This window comes from Nicotiana sylvestris, chromosome 12 (assembly GCF_000393655.2).
Source record: "Nicotiana sylvestris chromosome 12, ASM39365v2, whole genome shotgun sequence".
Taxonomy (NCBI): domain Eukaryota; kingdom Viridiplantae; phylum Streptophyta; class Magnoliopsida; order Solanales; family Solanaceae; genus Nicotiana; species Nicotiana sylvestris.
In genome coordinates, this window is record NC_091068.1 from 19,202,033 (window position 1) to 19,224,485 (window position 22,453).

General features: G+C 38.3%; 1 protein-coding gene across 1 annotated transcript; it reads right to left on the reverse strand.

Moving 5' to 3' along the window:
• Positions 1–19,114: 19,114 nt before the first annotated feature.
• Positions 19,115–22,206, reverse strand: LOC138882755 (uncharacterized). Its single transcript, XM_070163385.1, has 3 exons — positions 21,942–22,206; positions 21,322–21,728; positions 19,115–19,126 (listed from the first exon to the last, which is right to left on the reverse strand). The coding sequence occupies exons 1-3, from the start codon at positions 22,204–22,206 to the stop codon at positions 19,115–19,117; spliced, it is 684 nt and encodes a 227-aa protein (XP_070019486.1).
• Between the last annotated feature and the right edge of the window lie 247 nt (positions 22,207–22,453).

Consider the following 22,453-nt stretch of genomic DNA (forward strand, 5'->3'; position numbering starts at 1 on the left):
TCAGTACATTTAAATTGCACTGATATGTAAAGCAACCGAAAGAAAGAATTATAAATGTTAAAACTGAAACAAAGCTGATAACTGAGAATTGATAATTGATAACTGAAATGATAGCTTTTGAAATTGAAACTGAAATGATAACTGATAACTGAAATGATAACTAATAATTGAACTGAACAAAGGAAGCAAGGATATGAATACTCCCTCTTCTGAATGATGAACAACCTGTTTATCTGAATAAGCTACGGTTTCGGGCCCAATATATATGTGCACAAACTACGGCCTCAGGCCCAAGTATACGTATACATAACTACGGCCTTAGGCCCAAAATGCATAAAGTATAAACTACGGCCTCAGGCCCAAGTATGCATACAACATATAAACTACGGTCTCAGGCCCAAATACAGGTGTTCAACATTCAGGGATTTAAATTCAGGAATTAAGAATCATACTGCAATATGTGATACTGAAATACTGAATCATATTAAGTTACATGATACCGAAATACTAAATAGGACTAGACTGAGACATGTATTCTTGAACTGATTATGAAAACTGAAACTTCAATTATTTATGACATGCTGAGAAATCTAGACTAAGACTCATGGGCATCAAACCCAAGTCTATATTGATTATGCATTAAGCTCACAAAGTTCAGAATGAAAGTCATGAATGAGTTATGATGCTAGATAATAGAAGTTCTGCAATTATTCAAGGAATATGCTTAACTATATTTCTGAGGAAATTAGTAATGTCCTAAAAGAAACGTAGTGTAGGGAGAATTATTAACATTCCCAAACATAGAGAGTTAGTCTCACATACCTTAACTTCCTGCTCTTGAGCGTAATACAACATTCGCCAATCCTTTCAACTTTAATCTATATTAATACAAGTCAAAGGGATTCCATATTAGCAATACTACTCATATTTTGTTCATTTAGGCATTTTCTTAAACACTTGATGGCATAAAGCTTTATAGTCCTTATTAATAGTGTTTCTGTCACGACCCTAAACCCAGACCCGATCGTGATGGCGCCTTTCATGAAGACAAGGCCAACTGACACTTTCTCATTTCAGTTTTAAGCAATTAAACAATAAGAATTAAGTCAAAAATGTAGTAAATAACCCAAAAGTAAGCAATGAACATTACAATTTGCGGAAGTAAAACCCAACACAGCCCGATACCAGGGTGTCACTAGTCATGGGCATCTATCGATACACCTACAAGTTTGAAATGTCTACCAAGCTATTACAGAATAACTGAGAAAGAGGAAGAAATGAGATAAAGGGGGAGAAACACGGGACTGCGGACGCCAAGCAGCTACCTCGTGAACTCCAAAATCTGTCGGGAGCTCTCAACCCTCGCTGGCAGGATCAGCAATGCCTGACTATGTACACGGGGTACAGGGAGTAAAGTGAGTACTCCGACTCAGTGAGTAATAATCATAAATAAAGACTGAAAGCAAGAAATCACGTAAGGCACATTATAGGCTATACGGAAGCAGTAAAAGCCAGTAAAAACAGTGACACAGTGATAATGTGTAAAGTCATTTTAATTCAGTTCAAACTTCATGAAATGCCTTTTTAACAATTAGGCAGGTAATTGATAGAAAAATAAGACAGATAAGCACATAAAGGATTGTTCCTCGGGCACAATGTCAACAATACCAGCCCCTCGGGCTATATCTCACATCACAATGGGTACCCATGCTCACTGGGGGTGTGCAGACTCCTGGAGGAGCCCCTTACGCCCCAAGCGTAATATCAAGCCACCTTTTGGCATTATCACTAGGCCCTCGGCCTCATATCAACAAGCCATCTCGTGGCGTATAAATCTCAGGCCCTCGGCCTCATAATCATAATTAGTGTTTCCTCACAACATAGGCCCTCGGTCTTACTCAGTCAGAATCTCAAAGCCACTCGGGCAACAGTAAAACATAGTGCTCAGCCCAAAATATCAATTAAAATATCATTTAAGTGTTAAAGCAGAGTAAACATGGCTGAGTTATGAAAAACAATAGAATATAGCATGGCAGAGTTCAAGTATAAAGTCAAAATAGTGAGGAAATATCAATAAAAATCCCCTAAGGGTTCAAATAGTTAGCACGAAGCCCAAATATGACATTCAGCCCAAAACATGATGATAGCAAATAATTTTCAGTCAAATACACGGTAAAATAGTTATTTGGGACGGACTAAGTCACAATCCCCAACAGTGCACGACCTCACGCTCGTCATCTAGCATGTGCGTCACCTCAATATAGCACAACGATGTGCAATCTAGGGTTTTATACCCTTAGGACATCATTTACAATCATTACTCACCTCGATCCGGTCCAAACTCTAGCCCGTGATGCCTTTTCCGTCACGAATCGACCTCTGAATGCTTAAAATCTAGCCACAATTAGAACATAACTATTAAAATATACTAAGGGAACAAAGCCCATTTGAAAATATCCCATTTACATCAAAAATCCCAAAATTTCTCAAACCCGGCCCCCGGGACCACATCTCGGAATCCAACAAAAATCATATCAATATAATCTTCATCCTCCCACGAGTCTATACATATCAAGAACATCAAAATCGGACCTCAAATGGCCCCTCAAATCCCCACTCAAAGGTCTCTTAATCTCAAGCCCTAATTACCCATCTTTGCTACTGATTTTCCATGGATTTCAAGCTTACAAATGTTAAAATTCATCATAGAAATAAGTTTAGGGTCCAAAAATCATACCTCCATGAAACCCTCTTGAATTCCCTCTTCAATTAGCTCTCCAAAGCTTTCTCCCAAATGAAATATGGTGAAAACCCACTCAAAATCGCGAAGGGAACCTTTTATACTTTCTGACCCAGGCATTTTCGCACCTGCGGTCCATTTCCCGCTTCTGCGGTATCTCTTCTACGACCAAATCCACCGCATCTGCGGTTTTCAATAAATTGCCCATTTCCGCATCTACAATTAAAAGCTCGCACCTGCGCTATCGCAGGTGCGCCCACTTCACCGCTTCTGCGGTTCCTGAAGAACTTCCTCTTGGCCGCATTTGTGGCTTCCTTCTACTTCTGCGATCATCGCACCTGCGGCCTCCCAACCACAGGTGTGGTTATGACAGAAACCAAATGCTTCAGCTGCAAAACTCTATTCAAAATTCTTCCGTCACCCATACGGAATCACCCCAAGGCCCCCAGAACCTCAACCAAAGGCACAAACAAGCCACATACCACCATTCAAACTGTACCAATCTTCAAAACACCTCAAACAACATCGAATCGCCCAAAATACATCAGATTCAAGCCGAAGCTTCCAAAATCTTCCGAATTATGCTTTCGATCAAAAAGTATACTAAACCGCATCCGAATGACCTGAAATTTTGTACACACATCCCAAATGCCACCACGTAACTATTGCACTTTCCAGAATTCCATTCCGACCCCTATATTAAAATCTCACCTATCAACCGGAAAACGTCAAAATCTCAATTTCGCCAATTCAAGCCTAAACCTTCCACAGACCTCCAAAATGCATTCTGATCTCGCTCCTAAGTCTCAAATCACCTAACGGAGCTAACCAAATCATAAAAATTCTGATCCGAGATCATATACCAACAAGTCAAATCTTGGTCAAACCTTTCAAATTTCAAGCTTCAAATTGAGAACTATTCTTCCAAATTCATTCTGATTACCCTGAAAACCAAAACCGACGATTTATATAAGTCACAATACATCACACGGGGCTAGTCAATCCCGAGAACTGGCGAGTGAAGTGCAAAAGCTCAAAACGACCGGTCGGGTCATTACATCCTCCCCACTTAAACATACGTTCATCCTCGAACATGCCCAGAGTTGTTCCGAAAACCATCAAATCGCTGTGTAACCTTACTATGCACATACCCGGGGGTAATCCCATGTCACCCTATCTCACACAGGTCCGATAACAAAATGTTATTGAAATTTTCACAATCCAACCTAGCCCATAAACCTTAGAACAACATTTCCACTTCTGAAATCATCCACAAGATCAGAATCTCACATCTATACTCTGAATAAGCCCGAACAAGCGGTAGTAACCCATACTTGCAACCTCAGGTGCAATTACATGATACACACATAATTCAAACACTTGTAGCGATAACTTCTAATCACAATAGTTGCACACAACAACCGAATACCGATAGAAAACCTCTTATCAACTAAAGTTTCATTCCAACACTTTCATATACTGCCAATGATAAATGAAACATGCAGTAAGCCATAACCATTTCTTAGATCAACCATTCAGGAAGCCACTTCTCTTTTGGCAAAGGCCATGGCAAACTTCTGAGCCGAACCTCGATATTATTCTTCCAACATGCTGAAATCGAATCCATTTGTATTCATTAAAGATCCCAACGATCTCATCTAATCCAACACAGCTACTCTGGTGACATGACACCTCAATACAGACTAAATCGATAACTTGGGTAATCCGCGCACCAATAAGCAACAATCCGAACATACTCAAATGATGAAATTGATTCAACTGAAAGAGATGTACCACAAGCTCACCAGTACCACCACACACAATGCTGAGAACCCGTCACACATCATAGAAACATAACACACGAATCTAACATGCAGGATCATACCTCCACATAGCTTTGCTCCAATGCGCGACCTCATCCAAACACTGGTCCACATAAAATACCTCAAGTCACTATGCTCAAAATCGACAACCATGCGTAATATGATGTCTAAAACCAAAGCAATTATCATAACCATCGCGAAGCAATTGACATAACATTACACAAACCCGAAAGGACATAACCGATACGCCATCCACCGAGCAATACCCAGTACTTTTCCCGCTTGATTCCCACTATGAAACCCCAATGGAACCGCACCACATGTGCCTATAACTAACAAATCATAACGCCTCGCAACATAGAAAAGTGACTCATATCTCACCTCAGAACACTAATAGCTCAATAACAACCTAATCAACACATCCCTCGCCAATAGCGACTTGAAGTCAACAAAGCCGTCTCGATGCAGAACACACATCTCTATAGGTGTACCAATGAACCCCTTATCAAGGAGTTCCTAAAGAACTCCTTCAACTCCTCTAACTTTGCTGGTGCCATACGATACGGTGACTTGCACCAAATCCTTACCAAAATCAACAACCCTGTTTGGTGACATGCCCAGCAGCAAAAAACACATCCGGAAAAACCCCTTATCACTGGAACTTAATCAATGGTAGGAGCCTCTGCACTGACGTCCATCACAAAGGCCAAATAGGAAAGACAACCCTTCCCAGCCATCCACTGGGTCTTCAAAAATGACACCACCCTACTGGGAACTTAATCTGTCGAACCTCGTCACTCAATCCGTGGCACTCCCGGTATAGCCAACATCGCCGCCTTAGCGCAATAGTCCAGAATAACACGACATGAAGACAACCAATCTATACCCAATATTATATCAAAATCTAACATACCAAGTAGCAAAAGATCCACTCGGGTCTCCAAACCCCGATAGTCACTATACAGTGCTGATACACGCGACTCACAACCACAACATAACCTGTACATGAGAACTCCTAGTCTCTAACTCCATATAGCACATGAATCTCTATATCCAATCCAAATTCCACCGTTCGAATATACCACACACCTCAAACACCCAATCATTCCATGAGAGGTACTCTTATAATTCTTCTGTGCCACCAGGCAAACTCGAATATCAGCGGTCGATCCATCAAGAGAGTGCCGCAATACTAGTAAAGTATCATCAACTCAAACACTTGCCCTTTTTTTTGAAAATGCATACTTTCATCCAGCCATACCAGTTAGTAATATCATTTCCCTAATCATCTGAAGATCATTTCCCTAATCATCTGAAGATCATGCTGCCTAAGAATTTGTGACCTTCCTTCCAGAACTGAACCGTGACCTCACACATGCAAATCTTGATGCTACGCAACATATCATCCATACCATATCATTCTAGGATACACATGAGAACTTCATACCCCTTCCGGGCCACAAAAAGCTACGTACTCAACTAGCTAAGAACTTTCCATTGACCCCATCTAGAAGAAAATTACTACAAATCCCATGCTCCTCATGCCAGTAGAAAACATACACCTTCAAACCGTGGCAGAAAGACATCAAGAACTCTCCGAATTTCATTTGCACAAAACTAAACCATCAGGACGGAATCATTCTAACTCAACCAAGCTACGCAGGCCACTTAAACCCAAGATCATTGTCGTGAAACACTTGTATAAACTCATTACCTCATAAGCATCCAAAGAACTAACCATATCCTTACCACACTGATCCGTCCTACTACCAAGCTATCCCATCTATCCGAGTTTCCTTCTGATTTACCTTCAACTTGATACTCCTTTTTGCTATAACAACACCATTCCTCAACCCAGACTCACTACACGAGACCCAAATATAAAACTACACCGACTAAGGCTCATAAGCTGAATACTCTCTTAAACATCCCAAAAGCACCATATTTGAAATACTTTACTCTGAAGAGACTTCCTGCGAATCTAAATCCGTTACCTTCACCTTCTTGATGCTGATAAAAAAAATCCCATAGTTAATATAGAAGTGTCACAAGTCTTGACACCCTCTAAGGCAAACCTCAGTTTCTAGCAAAAAAAATACAACTTGAAAATCTCCAATAATTAGATGTAAAATCTAAAACACATTAGAACCATTCTCGAGAGTCATCTACTCTACTCAACTGCAATTATCCTGACCAAATGAACCGAGCAACTTGTGCCTCATTAACACTCCAACACCGCAGAATGCAACCACACCTTAATGCAACCAAGCAACTCCCTGCCCTATGCATCGAGCATCCTTGACTCTCATACACCCATGAAGCAAAGCATAACCTTTGTTGAAATTTCCTTTACTCGAGCCATTGTCGGTTTCAATCTCCGTAAGCCATAACTGATTCAACTGCACGCCTCAAACTGGAACTAATATAGCACATAATCGTGCAGCCAACTAATCAGTAGCAGGCTCCCCCACTTGGCTTGAAGCCATAGATTAAAACACACCTAATAACTCATAATGCATATACGTTGTTACTACCATAATACCATAGTGAGATTAAACTCAATCCTTTACAAGCTCGTGAAACACATACCATCTAATACTTTAAATCTTCTGCAAATCTCGCATTTGCTCTTGAAATAGTTAAACTCACTCTCTTAGGCTTCCCAAATTTCAAGTTGCAGCACATACATTTCCCTGGTAGAAGAGATCTTCCATCAGACCATATAAGGATCACACAACTTCAGAACACTCCATAGGAGATAACCCACCTGTTTTGCCTCAACTAACATTTCTTTATACCTTCCACTGTCATAACCATTACGCAGTCGCTTAATCTTCCCGAGTCTGAACTCATAACACAATGTGAAATATTCTTCACTCCCCAACTAGAAAACATGAAAAGATTCTTTACACACCAAACTCGGGGCTATACCTCAAATCAAGATGGAAATCAAGCACCTAATAATTCTTCTATCCTCTAGCAGACCCTTCTCGTCCATTCCAAATCGTAGGAATATACCTCGCAGTCACGTCATACTCATCACACAGCTATCCAATCATCACTCTTACTAATAGGGACACTCTCGGCAATACAAATCCAAAAGCACGTGCCCATACAATGAACGTCGTAGTGCTCCAGCTATAGGCAAAGACCCGGCCTCAAGTCTTCCAGACTGGCCCAACATCCACACACAGAGATCACATCTCGCCCCTCGATCAGGTTATCACAAGCCATTGATACACATCTGATACCGAGCGCTCATGTGCGCATACGAACGCGTGGAAAGAATTCAAAGAGTTACATTTCAAGCTGAATCAAGGACGCACAATAACAATTTCAAGAATATGAAGCTTTTCTTAAAGGTTCTGCAGCCTCTCGAGGATAAATACAGATGTCTCCGTACCGATCCGCGAGACTCTACTAAACCTGCTCATGACTCGTAAGATCTATGTAACTTAGGCTCTAATACCAACTTGTCACGACCCCTAAACCGGACCCGGTCGTGATGGTGTCTCTCATAAAGACAAGGTCAGCCGACACTTTCCCATTTTTGTTTTAAGTAATTAAATAATAAGAATTAAGTCCAAAATATAGTAAATAATCCAAAAGTAAGCAGAGAACATTACAGTTTGCGGAAGTAAAACCCAACACAGCCCGATACCGAGGTGTCACTAGTCATGAGCATCTATCGATACACTACAAGTCTGAAATGTCTACCAAGCTATTACAGAATAACTGAGAAAGAGGAAGAAATGAGATAAAGGGGGAGAAGCACGGGATTGCGGATGCCAAGCAGCTACCTCATGAACTCCGAAATCTGCCGGGAGCTCTCAACCCTCACTGGCAGGATCAACAATGCCTGAATCTGCACACGGGGTGCAGGGAGTAAAGTGAGTACTCCGACTCAGTGAGTAATAATCATAAACAAAGACTGAAAGCAACAAATCACGTAAGGCACATGATAGGCTATACGAAAGCAGTAAAAGCTAGTGAAAATAGTGACACAGTGATAATGTGTAAAGTCATTTTAATTCAGTTAAAACATCATGAAATGCCTTTTTAACAATTAAGTAGGTAAATGACAGACAAATAAGATAGATAAGCACATAAAGGATTGCCCCTCAGGCACAATGTCAACAATACCAGTCTCTCGGGTTATATTTCACATCACAATGGGTATCTGCGCTCACTGGGGGTGTGCAGACCCCTAGAGGGGCCCCTTACGCCCCAAGCGCAATATCAAGCCATCTCGTGGCATCATCACTAGGCCCTCGTCCTCATATCAACAAGCCATCTCGTGGCGTATAAATCTCAGGCCCTCTGCCTCATAATCATAATCAGTGTTTCCTCACAACATAGGCCCTCGGTCTTACTCAGTCAGAATCTCACAGCCACTCGGGCAACAGTAAAACATAGTGTTCAGCCCAAAATATCATTTAAGTGTTAAAGCAGAGTAAACATGGCTGAGTTATGAAAAACAGTAGAATATAGCATGACTTATTTCAAGTATAAAGTCAAAACAGTGAGAAAATATCAATAAAAATCCCCTAAGGGTACAAATAGTTGGCACGAAGCCCAAATATGGCATTCGGCCCAAAACATGATGATAACAAATAGTTTTCAGTCAAATACACGGTAAAATAGTCATTTGGGACGGACTAAGTCATAATCCCCAACAGTGCATGACCCCACTCTCGTCATATAGCGTGTGTGTCACCTCAATATAGCACAACGATGTGCAATCCGATGTTTCATACCCTCATGACATCATTTACAATCATTACTCACCTCGATCCGGTCCAAACTATAGTTTGCGATGCCTTTTCCCTCATGAATCGACCTTTGGATGCTCCAAATCTAGCCACAATCAGAACATAACTATTAAAATATGCTAAAGGAACAAAGCCCACTTGAAAATATCTCATTTACATCAAAAATCCCGAAATTGCTCAAACCCGGCCCCCGAGCCCACGTCTCGGAATCCGACAAAACTTATATCAATATAATCCTCATTCTCCCACGAGTCTATACATATCAAGAACATCAAAATCGGACCTCAAATCCCCACTCAAAGATTTCTTAATCTCAAGTCCTAATTACCCATTTTTACTACTGATTTTCCATGGATTTGAAGCTTACAAATGTTAAAATTCATTATATAAACAAGTTTAGGGTCCAAAAATCATACCTCCATGAAACCCTCTTGAATTCTCTCTTCAATTAGCTCTCCAAAGCTTTCTCCCGAATGAAATATGGTAAAAACACACTCAAAATCGTGAAGGGAACCTTTTATACTTTCTAACCCAGGCATTTTCGTACCTGCGGTCCATTTCCCACTTTTGCAACCAAATCCACCGCATCTGCATTTTTCATTAAATTGCCCATTTTCGCACCTGTGAGCGCAGGTGCCTCAGGTGCGCCCAAATCACCGCTTCTGCGGTTCCTGAAGAACTTCCTCTTGGCCGCATCTGCGGCTTCCTTTTGCTTCTGCGATCATCGCACATGCGACCTCCTAACCGCAGGTGCGGTTATGATAGTAACCAAATGCTTCAGCTGTAAAACTCTATTCCAAATTCTTTCGTCACCTATCTAGAATCATCCCGAGGCCTCCGGAACCTCAACCAAAGGCACAAACAAGTCACATACCACCATTCAAACTTGTACCAATCTTCAAAACATCTCAAACAAAATCGAATCACCCAAAATATATCGGATTCAAGCCGAAGCTTACAAAATCTTTCGAATTACGCTTTCGATTGAAACGTATACCAAACCACGTCCGAATGACCTAAAATTTTGCACACACATCCCAAATGCCACCACAGAACTACTGCAACTTCAGAAATTCCATTCGGACCCCTATATCAAAATCTCACCTATCAATCGGAAAACGCCAAAATCTCAATTTCGCCAATTCAAGCCTAAACCTTCCACAGACCTCCAAAATGCATTCCGATCTCGCTCCTAAGTCCCAAATCACCTAACGGAGCTAACCAAATTATAAAAATTCTGACCCCAAATCAATTACCAACAAGTCAAATCTTGGTCAAACCTTTCAAGTTTCAAGCTTCAAACTGAGAACTGTTCTTCCAAATTCATTCCGATTACCCTGAAAACCAAACCGACGATTTATATAAGTCACAATACATCATACGGGGTTAGTCAAGCCCGAGAACTGGCGAGCAAAGTGCAAAAGCTCAAAACGACCGGTTGGGTCGTTACAGTTTCTACACCCAACAAGCTATTCTCTTGCTCCTAGATAAATTCTAAAATCTCAAATTGTTATAATCAATACCATTCGTCATCACTCATAAGATAACCAATACCCTTAACCAATAATCAACAATCAACAACCCAAACTTATAACTGTTCATGCTTTTCTATCAAACTTACCAACTCATATCTCATGACAATAGAGGCTATAATCATTAATCCAATGGTGTAATCAATTAGAGGGTGAAAACATTACCTTTTTGAAGTTCAATCCTCTTGAATTCGAGTTCTAGGATTTCTTCTCTCAACAATGATGCCCCAATCGAATAACTTAATTTGTAGGGTTTACCCATGTTAATAAGGTGTTGGAGAATTGAAATTAACTTAGAATCACCATTAGAACTTACCTTGGATGGTGGAGGGACCTTGGGAGAGGTTAGGTTCTTGCGAGCTTCCCTTTCTAGAGCAAGGTTTTGTGTTTTGGGGTGTGAGGGATGAAATAGGGATTTAAAAATGACCCTCCGGGTGTGCCCCTATGCACCTGAAGGCTCGACAGTGTACCTGACCATGCAAAATGGCAGTAGCACTGCCACAAGTGCGCTGCCGCGCACGTGACCCTCTAGGTGCACATATTGCGCACTACTCTGTAAAGCACACATAACCTTTTGTATAGAGATCTGTTACGGCTCCATAATATATCGTTGGAAAGCTATTTCAAAGAGACACAACTTTCATCTTTTGAGTTTTTCCTATTTCCTTACACAATTTCACTAAATCCTGCTAGAAGATGGACATTTTGTAAACTTAGTCAATTTGTCGAATCTTATGCACCTAACTCTCCATCCTGATTCTGAAACAACTATTTTCACCCATACTCATCCCTCTAGGACTTCATATATATAAAATATCAAATTAATACCTATTTAATATATTCACACCTAGTCCGAATGTAAGGGGTGTTACAAATAGCCACTCTCGATGTAACAATAAAAACTAATACGTACAATAAACAAGTCTAACCACCATAGGTAATAAATGAATCCACTGCATCAATTAAATGTGTCGAATCTCAGCTCAATTGCAAAAAATAAATTATTTACTTGCCCCACACAAATAAGACATGATACATTTTGCTTAGGAACAAAGAGAAACATGATTTAGGAACAAAAAGCAGCAAAATGTAGAAAAATCTAAACCATTTGTTGGAAGAGAAACCTTTCAAATTGGTTGTCCACTATGTATATTTTGGTTTAGATTTTTCTAGTCTTTGATCCTCTTTTTTCATATTTAAGATTTACATAAGGAAAACAATCGATTTGCGAGGATTTTATTAATACAAACTTTCATTATATTGCCATGAATTAAATGAGATAACTCAATAACAAAGCTTAAGAACTTTAATGGGTCAAATATGTCATCAAAGTATACACATGAAAACAAGTATTGAACGGTAGAAGTATATTTGTGCCAAAGTATTAGCGACGGACAAATTCGCTCAATTTCACATAGTTTAAAGGCATATTGGACCTTTACCGTATAAAAAAGGCCCTTGCACAATTCACGTTGTTAAAGGTCACGGATTCGAGCATGTTAAAGGGGAGCAAGGCAAAATCGGGAGGGAACTATTATCCTTTCTTTGTTATCAGCTTTGCTGGTTGCAATTTGTTGAATATTTATGAATCATATGACAATGTACCTAAAGACACGAAACTTGCTTTACGGATTCTATTTTCTATGTGCAACTACAAACAAATTTCTCATGGCCAATTTTATTGATATCTCTTTATATAAATAATTTGGTTTCATACTATAATTAGCTTGCCAGGAAGAAAGCCCCTTTTATAAGATTCTATTCTCAATAAAACCGAACTTACACTAAAATGCATAAATTTGTCACGCTCTTCCTTTTTCCCTTAGAGCTCTTTTTTTTCCCCTTTAACAAAATTATTCAAGTTATTTAAATACATAAGAATATCACAATTCCCTATTTTATGTAGCGGAGCCAAGATTTTTATTAAGAAATTTAAAATCTAATAAAATAGATATATAAAGAAGCCAAATGAAATTCAACATATATATATATATATATATATATATATATATATATATATATATATATATATATATATATATATATATATATAAAATCAACCCTCTCTATAACAACTTCGATAGTTCCGATATTTTTTGACTTTTATAGTGAATGACTGTTATACACCTATAACAACATTTACGTTTAAATATTTTTTGACTGTTATAGATTAAAATCAGCCAAAAATCAAATATTTCTCCTTTTTTGATGTTACTTATAAAAGATAAGAAAACTGTTCAAATTTAAAGCAAAAGCTTCTCTAAAGCCCAAGATATCCATCACATAACGCCCCCCAACATATATAAAATAATAACTCCGGTCAAAAGATATGCGTATTTCACTAGTTAAAATATTGAATAAAGCTAATATATTATTAATAAATTCATAACTAAACCTATATATATTTAAATTCTAAGACATACATTTTAAAGCTATCTAGAAAAATAAATTCCTTCAAGATTGACGGAAGAACTTTGTAAATTGTAACCGTAGCTTGAATTGGCGAATGTTCGTGTCCAAATTTTCAACAAAAAGGTATCCAATAGCTTTTCCTTGAAGAGAATCTAAGAGCTTAACAATTAAATTTTCTGTCTAAATATTTTTTGAAATTTGTCCAATGAAAAAGATATCATGTGCAAATCTTCAAATCCTATATATTATGCAAGATCAGAACTTTGTTTAATGGAATAGATTGTGTGCATATTTTTAGAATTATTAGCGATTTAAAGATTTTATATGGCTGTTATAGAGGGGTAATTTTATAAAGAGCGTTCTGCTATAAATATGGTTTTTGCTATTATAGGTAAAAAGCTATTATAAAAAGGCAAAATATAACTTAAAAAATCAATTTTGAGGAAAATTTGATGTTTATAGTGAATCACTATTATATAGGGATGTTATTACATAGAGGTGTGAGTGTACTGTAATTTTTAGACGAGGGGGTTCAGATGAATCCCTTTGCGCCCCTAGTTTCCCCATGCCTATCTTCCGTCCTACTTTTCTTCTTTATGGGAGAGAGTAAATACAAAAATTAATTACTAAAGCAATCTTTGTTATTTCTAGGCCTGATAATCTATTGTGTTAGTGTATAACAATGACAATAACAATATATATCAACAAAAATCATAGGCTTGTAATGCAAAAGAAAATGACGAATCAAATAACACTGTTTTAACAACCAAGTGAGGAAATACCCACAAATGCAATTCAAAAACAAATTATCCAATTAATTCAAATATTAATGAACTTAAATGTGTTCGAGTTAGCAAAAAAGTCCATTTTTACCCATTGTTATATGTAAATTTCAGACATCTCTCACGTCTCCTGATGAAGTCTAAATGAACATTAGTTACTCACTAATTTCTATGTTCTGAGCATGGATAAATTAGCAAAGAGAACATTACTAAGACAAATTACAATGAACAAACTTAAAGAACTTACATATTGTTAAAATTTGACTCAAATTTAATTCTTAAGACCTCATATAATTAAATTAAAGACCGGCACTTTTTAGAGTGTGACTGTCACGATCCAAGTTCATGATGCGTATTGTCCACTTTAGACCTAGGCTCGCACGAACTCAGCATACTCACTGAGGTTTACCATCGTACTAAAGGAGATTTGGGTTTGTCACACCCCAACCTTGGGGTTGTGGTCGTGATATAGTGGTCAATGAGCTTAAGATAATTTCGTTCTATTTGTCTAAATTTTAGTTGATAAAATAACCCGATGCTTACACTAATAGAAGGTAGAGTAATAAGCTTCAGGTGAAATAGTCGAGGTACGTATTAGCTGATTCCGCATCACCATTATAAATAATAATTAAATTAAATTTTCACTGTAAATCTTAGATTGTAGATGAGTCTAATATGGAAGCGACAAGAGGATGTTGTTATTGACATCATCCATTAGTATTATGAGAAATTTTCATAAAGCACTATCTTTTAGTAGTAATTAGCCATCTATAGATACCGTTTGCTATTATGGATTATAGATACCTTTTATGTGGTTATAAGATGTATTTGATGTAGTTAAGCTATTGTATTCATGAATACAGTAAAAAAATAGGCATGAATCAGAGAAGTCCAGCTAATCAGTTGTTGTATTCGAGTGTATTCGACTGTATTCATGGAGTGAAACATGGGATTACAGCTGGACAGATTATTGTATTCAACTGTATTCGACTATATTCACTGTGTGAAATAGGGATTACACTGTTTTTAAAACGGAAAGTGAATCAATTAACATAATAGACTCCTAATATAACTCAACAAACTCAATTATAACACACAAATTTTGTATTTTTCAGTTATAAAAAAGATTCTCAACCGAAAAATACCCCAAAAATATAGCAATCTTCAGAGAAATTATATAATACATCTGAATACATAAATTATATTAATTAAAAAAAACATATGAATACATTCATGGCATATAGCGAGACAATGGATACAATAAAATAGATATAATACATAGGGATACTGTTTAACCAAAAAATGAAATTTTAGTCAAAGCTAGAATTTAGAAGAACACGAGTTACTGATAATCAAAAGGGTGTATAAAAGGAAGTAATTTAGGTAGCAAGAGAGTAATCAAGAGAAAAACAAGTAATTCAAAGTTTATATCAATAGTATTTTGTGTCCCCATAATTGATCAGATGTCTCCCCTTTATAGATATCTTGGAGATATACGTTTTGCCCAAATCATAATAAGGCTATTATGAGTAATTAAAGACATTTAATGTTACGTTACATAATCATTAGATTCAATACAAATTCTCTAACGTATTCCACATTTAATGTTGTATCTGCATTCTTTTCTATTGTCAGATTCATTCCTTTTGATTCTCGGACATAAATGACTTAGATAGGTACGGATGCTGTGTTATTTGTATTCCTGCATGTGCCTCTTCCTCTGCCATTTGCTTATATCTGTTACAACTCGTGCCTCTTGGCTAGTTGTAATTCTTTGACCATTTGACCAGTCTACGTGTTTCGACACGTATTCGACACGTCATCTTTATACTTAAATACAATTTTTCCCAATACAGATAGTCCCCCCACTTTCCATTTATTCATCAGTTGAATATTTGGGAAGTGAATTTCATTAAAAGAGAATTTTTGTCACCATTAATTCTATGACAAAATTGACGCTTCAATTGTCGCTTCCATTTAATGCTCCGTACACGTGTCTTTTTCCCATTGGTTCTGCAATTTTGCAGCCCCTTTTCAAGGCTTTTTACGGCTCCACTATTCACGAAGTGCTAGTTATCATTATTATGGTCCTTCCATCACTGCACTTTTACCTTTGGTAGTGGCGTATTAATATAAATATAACTTCTTTCCTTGTCTTTTACCGCATAAAGCTTATTGAACACTTAATTCCTAACATTATTCTTCTTCGCCATGTATTCACCAAATCCTAACCCTAGAAGAGTTCCCATTATTGATATCTTCCCTAATGCCCCCATTAGAAATAGAAGGGGAGGTAGACTTCGTAGCTTAAGGTCTACTCGCAGTGGCGGTTCGTCTATACCTTCTCCTAGTTCTGGTCCTTCTTCTAGAACCAGAGGTTCCTTTCTCACAGATCTTCTTCTAGGGATAAAGAACCTTCTGAACCATTACGTGAACCTTTAGTAGAGGAGATAGTCCCTACAGAATTATCTTTTTACCATGAAAGGGAATCTCTTAGAAACCAGGTTTCCGCCTTAGATCGTGCTGACGCTTACCCCACTTAAATTACAGAAGTTTTGACTCATGTAGTTCGCAAAGACTGCCATTGGAATAATGATTTTCCCATTATTATCCCTAATCCAAATCAGAGAATTACTTCTTACTTGACTGGGTTCTCTTTTGTTTATACATACCCTTTCACTTTAGGGTTCAAACCAGCTATTGACCCAGTTATTCTTGAATTTTGCCATTTCTTTAATGTCTGTTTGGGTCAAATTGGCCCAATCATATGGAGGGTTGTTGCCTGTTTGAGGCATTTAACCAATTTGGCTGACGTTTCCTTTACTTTCCCTCACCTGATTCATCTTTACTCCCATGGACTTTTTCGTAATGGAATTTTTACCCTAGTGGCTAGGAGTAAGAGGGTTTTCGTGAGCCCTGAAGATGACAAAGACCGTGGCTGGTACAGCCGATTTGTTGCTTCCCCCACTGTTGGTTTAGTGGGTGAGAATAACGTTCCCTTCCCTGAGAAGTGGAATTTTGTGTGTAAGTCTTTTATCAATCTCGTACCTTTTTCCTTCAAGTTTATCAACTTCTCTAATTTTTGCTTTTTTTTAGCAACCATAGGAATGGTAGAAAATATTCCCAATTTTCGTGGTTGGGTAGATAAATTGTTGAAGGCCGCACCAATAGATAGTAGGTCTTGGAAAACACTTTCTAACCGTTACGGCTGGAAAGTAAAGACTCATGGTAAGAGTTTTTATTTCATCTTTCACGCATGTATATGTTTTTCTTTATGGTTCTAACTTCTATCCTTCCTTTTATCTGGATTTGCTATTCGAGGAGTTACTGCTGAAGCAGTTGCGGCCTCTCGTGTCTCTTCAGGAACCCGTACTCCTTCGGGAACCCGTATCTCTTTAGAAAGAGCCTGAGAAATAGTCTTGGGTTCTTCTTCTGCAAAAAGGAAAATTGTTGAAGAAGAAGACTCTGAAGAAGAGGGAGATGGGGGTTCCCTGGTGACGAGGCCACGAGCTAGGAGACACATCGTCTCTGATGACGAAGTCGAAGTTTCCCCTCGTCTTTCTGTTCCTCTTACTGAATTTGTTGAAACCCCAGTAATAATTCCTGACGATGACGTCACTCCCCATGATACCCATGAATCTATTGATCAAATTTTTTTCAGTGGTTTTGGCAGTGGAAGTTTAGGGCCTATTTTAGATGAAATACCCTTATCTTCTTTCTCAACTCTCGTGCCTGTGATTCCTTCCTTACCAGCCCCAGTTGTTTCTGTTCCTTCTTCTACTGTTTTCACTTCCTCTACCGCTCCTCCTTCGATAACTCCCCTCCTGTCGATCACCATACGGAAGCAGGCTCTTCAAGTAGAAGTGCCGCTATGAGGAGGGTAACCATTGAAGTTCCTGCTGATAGCAGCCTTTTGAGGAAGTCAGGTCAGGCAGATGTATGGCTGGAACCTTTAATCGGTCCAATTGAAAAAGCAAAGCTGGAGAGCCATAGTTCCCTGACTCTAATGAATGATATCGTGCATGCTACTTTGAAGGTACTTTCCTTTTCTCCCTTCTTTACCTTATAAAAAAAATTAATCTTTGGGATTCTTATTTCCTTTCCCTTTTTTTAGGCCAATCTTATCGGCACAGAAATGATGAACAGAATTCCTCTCTTGGAGAGGGTAGCACGTGATTCTCAGTTGGAGGCGATCAATTTAAAGGAACAATTTGAGAGTGAACAAGTTGATATGGAAGATTTACAAGAAGGCAAGAGTACCCTAGAACAACAGGTGCAGGCTTTAACTCCAGAGTTAGCGGTTGCAAAAGATTCCTCAAGCCAAGCAGAAAAAGACGAAGAACGTCTAGAATCTTCCTTCTCAGAGCAACTATCTAAGGCCAGCGAAGAGAACAGAGAGTTGAAGGCTCTTTTGAGTCAAAAAACAGTTTACGCTGGGGAGTTCGTGCAAAGCTTAACTCAAGCACAAGAAGACCTTCGAGTCTCGGCTGATAAGGTTCGTGCTTTAGAGAACTCCCATGCCTCTCTTCAAGCTTCTTACAACTCCGTCTAGGCTGAAAATGAAGAGCTAAAGAATGAGATTGCTGATTGGGAAAAGGATTATGAGACCCTTGAAGAAAAATCTGCTGTTGAGGTAAGTTGGGCATTTTTGAATTCACGTCGAGATACCCTAATTGAAGCTGGCCAAGAAAACTTCAACCCGGAGTCGGAGTTAGCTAAGATTAATGAAACCATTGAAAAAGCTCAGCAAACTCAGGACTTCCCTTCTCCCATGGTTGAAGCTCCCGTGAATGTTGAAGTTGATACGGGTATCCCAACTCTTTCAAGCCCAATCGAGCCTGTTATTACAAGACAAGTTGAAACCGCATCTGTTGATGCACCTGCCCAAATTGAGCCTGCTGCTATTGACGTTCCTGCTTCAGTTCCACAAACTTCTCAGTAACCAGTTTTAATCATTTGAATGATTTTGTTCTTGTTTTTATTTTGGAAAATCGCAATCACACCCTTAGCTTCATTTGAGGGTTGATTTTGGAAACGCAAGTCCCCAAGTCTTTTATGGGGCAATCTGTATAAACAATTTCATAGTTTTATGACTAAGTTCAAGCTTAGTTTTAGATTTTTTACATATTAAGAAGTTTTTCATGTTATTATCTTAAACTTCTGTTTGCTTTATTCTTGAATTTATTTTTAAGGACTTACAGAATAATTTGCATTTTTGTTTTTCGAAAATGCTTCTGTTAACCTTATGACTAATTAATTTAAACATGAGTTTTATAAAAGAGGGCCCTTTTATACTTAGACACTTAATGGAGAAGACGTCTCAACTTCATAATGGTGTTGTCATACAATAAAAGAAATAGGAACACACATGTTTCTTTGAAATAACTTTGACTAGTTTTGAATAATACTTTACATGTATTTGAATTACATCTATAACTTTCTCATAACTGTTTTTCTTGAAACAGATTTTTTCAAAAGAAGAATAATAGACACGGGGTTTTTTCTTATAACCCGTTTTAGTACATAGCCAAACCCTAACTATAGTGAGGTTTTTCTGTGGCCTTAGCTCATGGCTTCATCTCGTGACCTTGTGACTTTTACTCTGCACTTGACTCTTTTAGGCTTGATTTTTCTTAATCTTCTTTGCCTTCTTTATACACATATCTGTGTATATTATGTAGTCCCCTAAGTGTTTGAGTGTTGAAGTATGAAGCCTCGAGCACTTGATAGATTCTCTCATTTGGTCCTTTTCCTGAAAAGGAAAAACATACGGGACTCGGAGATGCGATTTTAGATGAAGACTACTTAACCCGTATGAATTTCTATCAGAATAATTGTAACCCTAGGCCAGGAATTTTAGGTTATTCCGTGTGCTTTACAGGTCGTGACTCATCATTTAGTACGGGTTAGCTTTTTTCCTATCATCTAAAATCCTTAATAAAATTTTAACAATTCAAAAATTAAATTTGAAATAGTGATACCTGACCGTGGGTATTTCTTAGAAATAGTATCTCTTCAAATGAACAGTATTCCAATGTGAAGGTAGTATCTTGTCATCCATTGTCTCCAGCTCTTATGCTCCCTTGCCTGCAATATCACGAACTCTATAGGGTCCTTCCCATGTTGAACTTAATTTACCCGTGTTAGCTGTCTTTGTGGATTGAAAAACCTTTTTAAGCACGAAGTCCCCCACTTTGAAGAATCTGAGGCATGCTTTTCGGTTGTAATATCGTTCTATGACTTGCTTTTGTGCTGCCATTCTTATCAATGCAGCTTCTCTCCTCCCTCGAGTAAATCTAGATTGACCCGCATCTCCTCGTCATTAGATTCTTGTGTCGCCTGTGTGAACCGCGTACTTGGTTCCCCTATCTCAACTGGAATTAAAGCCTCAGCTCCATAAACTAATGAAAACGGTGTTTCTCCTGTACTTATTTTTGCAGTTGTGCGATATGCCCATAAAATTAGAAGTAACACTTCAGGCTAGTTACCTTTTGATTCCTGTAATCGTTTCTTTAAATTATTGATAATAACCTTGTTCGTTGATTCTGCTTGCCCATTACCCTCCGGATGATAAGGTGTTGACGTAATCCTTTTAATTTGCCAACTTTGAAAGAATTCTGTGATTTGAGCTCCAATAAATTGAGGGCCATTATCACACACGATCTCCTTTGGTACACCGAATCGGCATATGACATTCCACCAAAGAAAATCTTTGACTTCCTTTTTTCGCACCTGTTTAAATGCTCCTGCCTCCACCCATTTAGTAAAATAATCAGTGAGTACGAGCAGAAATTTTACCTGTCCTTTTGCTTGTGGTAATGGACCCACGATATCCATTCCCCATTTCATAAATGGTCATGGGGCAATGACCAGGTGTAATAATTCTGCAGGTCTATGCATATTGTTACCGTACCTTTGACATTTATCACATTTGGCCACGAAACTTTCTGCTTCTTTTTTCATTTTAGGCTAGTAATAACCTACCCTAATTAAGGTTATTATCAATGACCTTCCTCCTGCGTGATTTCGGCAATGTCCCTCGTGTATTTCTTTCATTATATACTCCGTTTGCAAAGGTCCGAGGCATCTTGCTAAGGTACCACCGAACATTTTACGATATAAATTGCCTTGCTTTAAGTAGTACCGAGCAGCCTTCTTTCGAAGCGCACGAGCTTTCTTATTATCATCAGGGACGGTACCATACTGCAAAAAAGCAACAATCTCGTTCCTCCAATACCAAGTTAAATTATTAAAATTTACCTCATTTTTATCAGGATCGAGAATTGAATGAAACAAATGTATAACTGAGGCGTTTGTATCGCTTGCCACATCAGCTGCACATGCGAGATTAGCTAGGGCGTCCGCTTCAACATTTTCATCCTTTGGTATTTGTATAACTTTCCAGGTTTGAAATTGCTTTATCAATTCCCGTACCTTTTCTAAGTATTGTTGCATCCTTGCTTCCCTAGTTGTATAAGTCCCCACCATTTGATTAACCATGAGTTGTGAATCACTCTTAATTATAATCTGATATATGCCAAGCTCTCGTGCCAATTCTAGACCTGCACTCATAGCCTCATACTCCACTTCATTGTTAGTTATGGAGTGACATTTAATAGTTTGTCGAATGGTATCACCCGTAGGTGGTACCAAGACAATCCCTAAACCTGCACCTTTTACATTAGATGAGCCATTAGTGAATAAAGTCTAAGTTCCCGGGTTAGCCCCATTGAATACCTATAATTCTTTTTCTGCTTCTAATTGCATCTCTTGGCTGAAATCGGCCACGAAATCAGCTAACACTTGTGATTTTATAGCAGTTCTAGGTTGGTATGTGATTTCATATTCACTTAACTCTATTGCCCACTTAGCTAACCTACCTGATATATTACGTAAAGGGTAGGAAGTTACTACGGCGATAGGATGACACTGAAAGTAAGGTCTTAACTTTTTAGATGCCATGATTAATGCAAGTGCCAGTTTTTCTAATTGAGGATACCGCGTCTCCGCATCTAACAAAGATTTACTAACATAGTAGATAGGGTATTGTTTACCTTGTTCTTCTCGGACCAAAACAACGCTTACAACAACTTCTAAATCAGCAATGTAAATGAGTAGTCTTTCCCCAGCCTTTGGTTTTGCCATCAAAGGTGGATTTGATAAGTATGTTTTCAAATTCCTGAGTGCCTGTTGACATTCCTCATTCCATTCGAAATGATCCTACTTCTTAAGAGCTGAGAAGAATTTAAAACACTTCTCTGATGATTTAGAAATGAATCTTCCTAAGGCTGCAATTCTCCCTGTTAATCTTTGAACTTCTTTCTTGTTTGAAAGTTTATCAGGGATTTCCTCAATGGCCTTGATCTGTACAGGATTTACTTCAATACCACGG

Coding starts and splice junctions, on each gene's coding strand:
- LOC138882755 (XM_070163385.1), bottom strand. CDS start 22,206: ATGGCAAAACCAAAGGCTGGGGAAAGACTACTCATTTACATTGCTGAT. Junction 21,729..21,941: donor CCCTTTACGTAATATATCAG/GTAGGTTAGCTA, acceptor TAAAAGGTGCAG/GTTTAGGGATTGTCTTGGTA.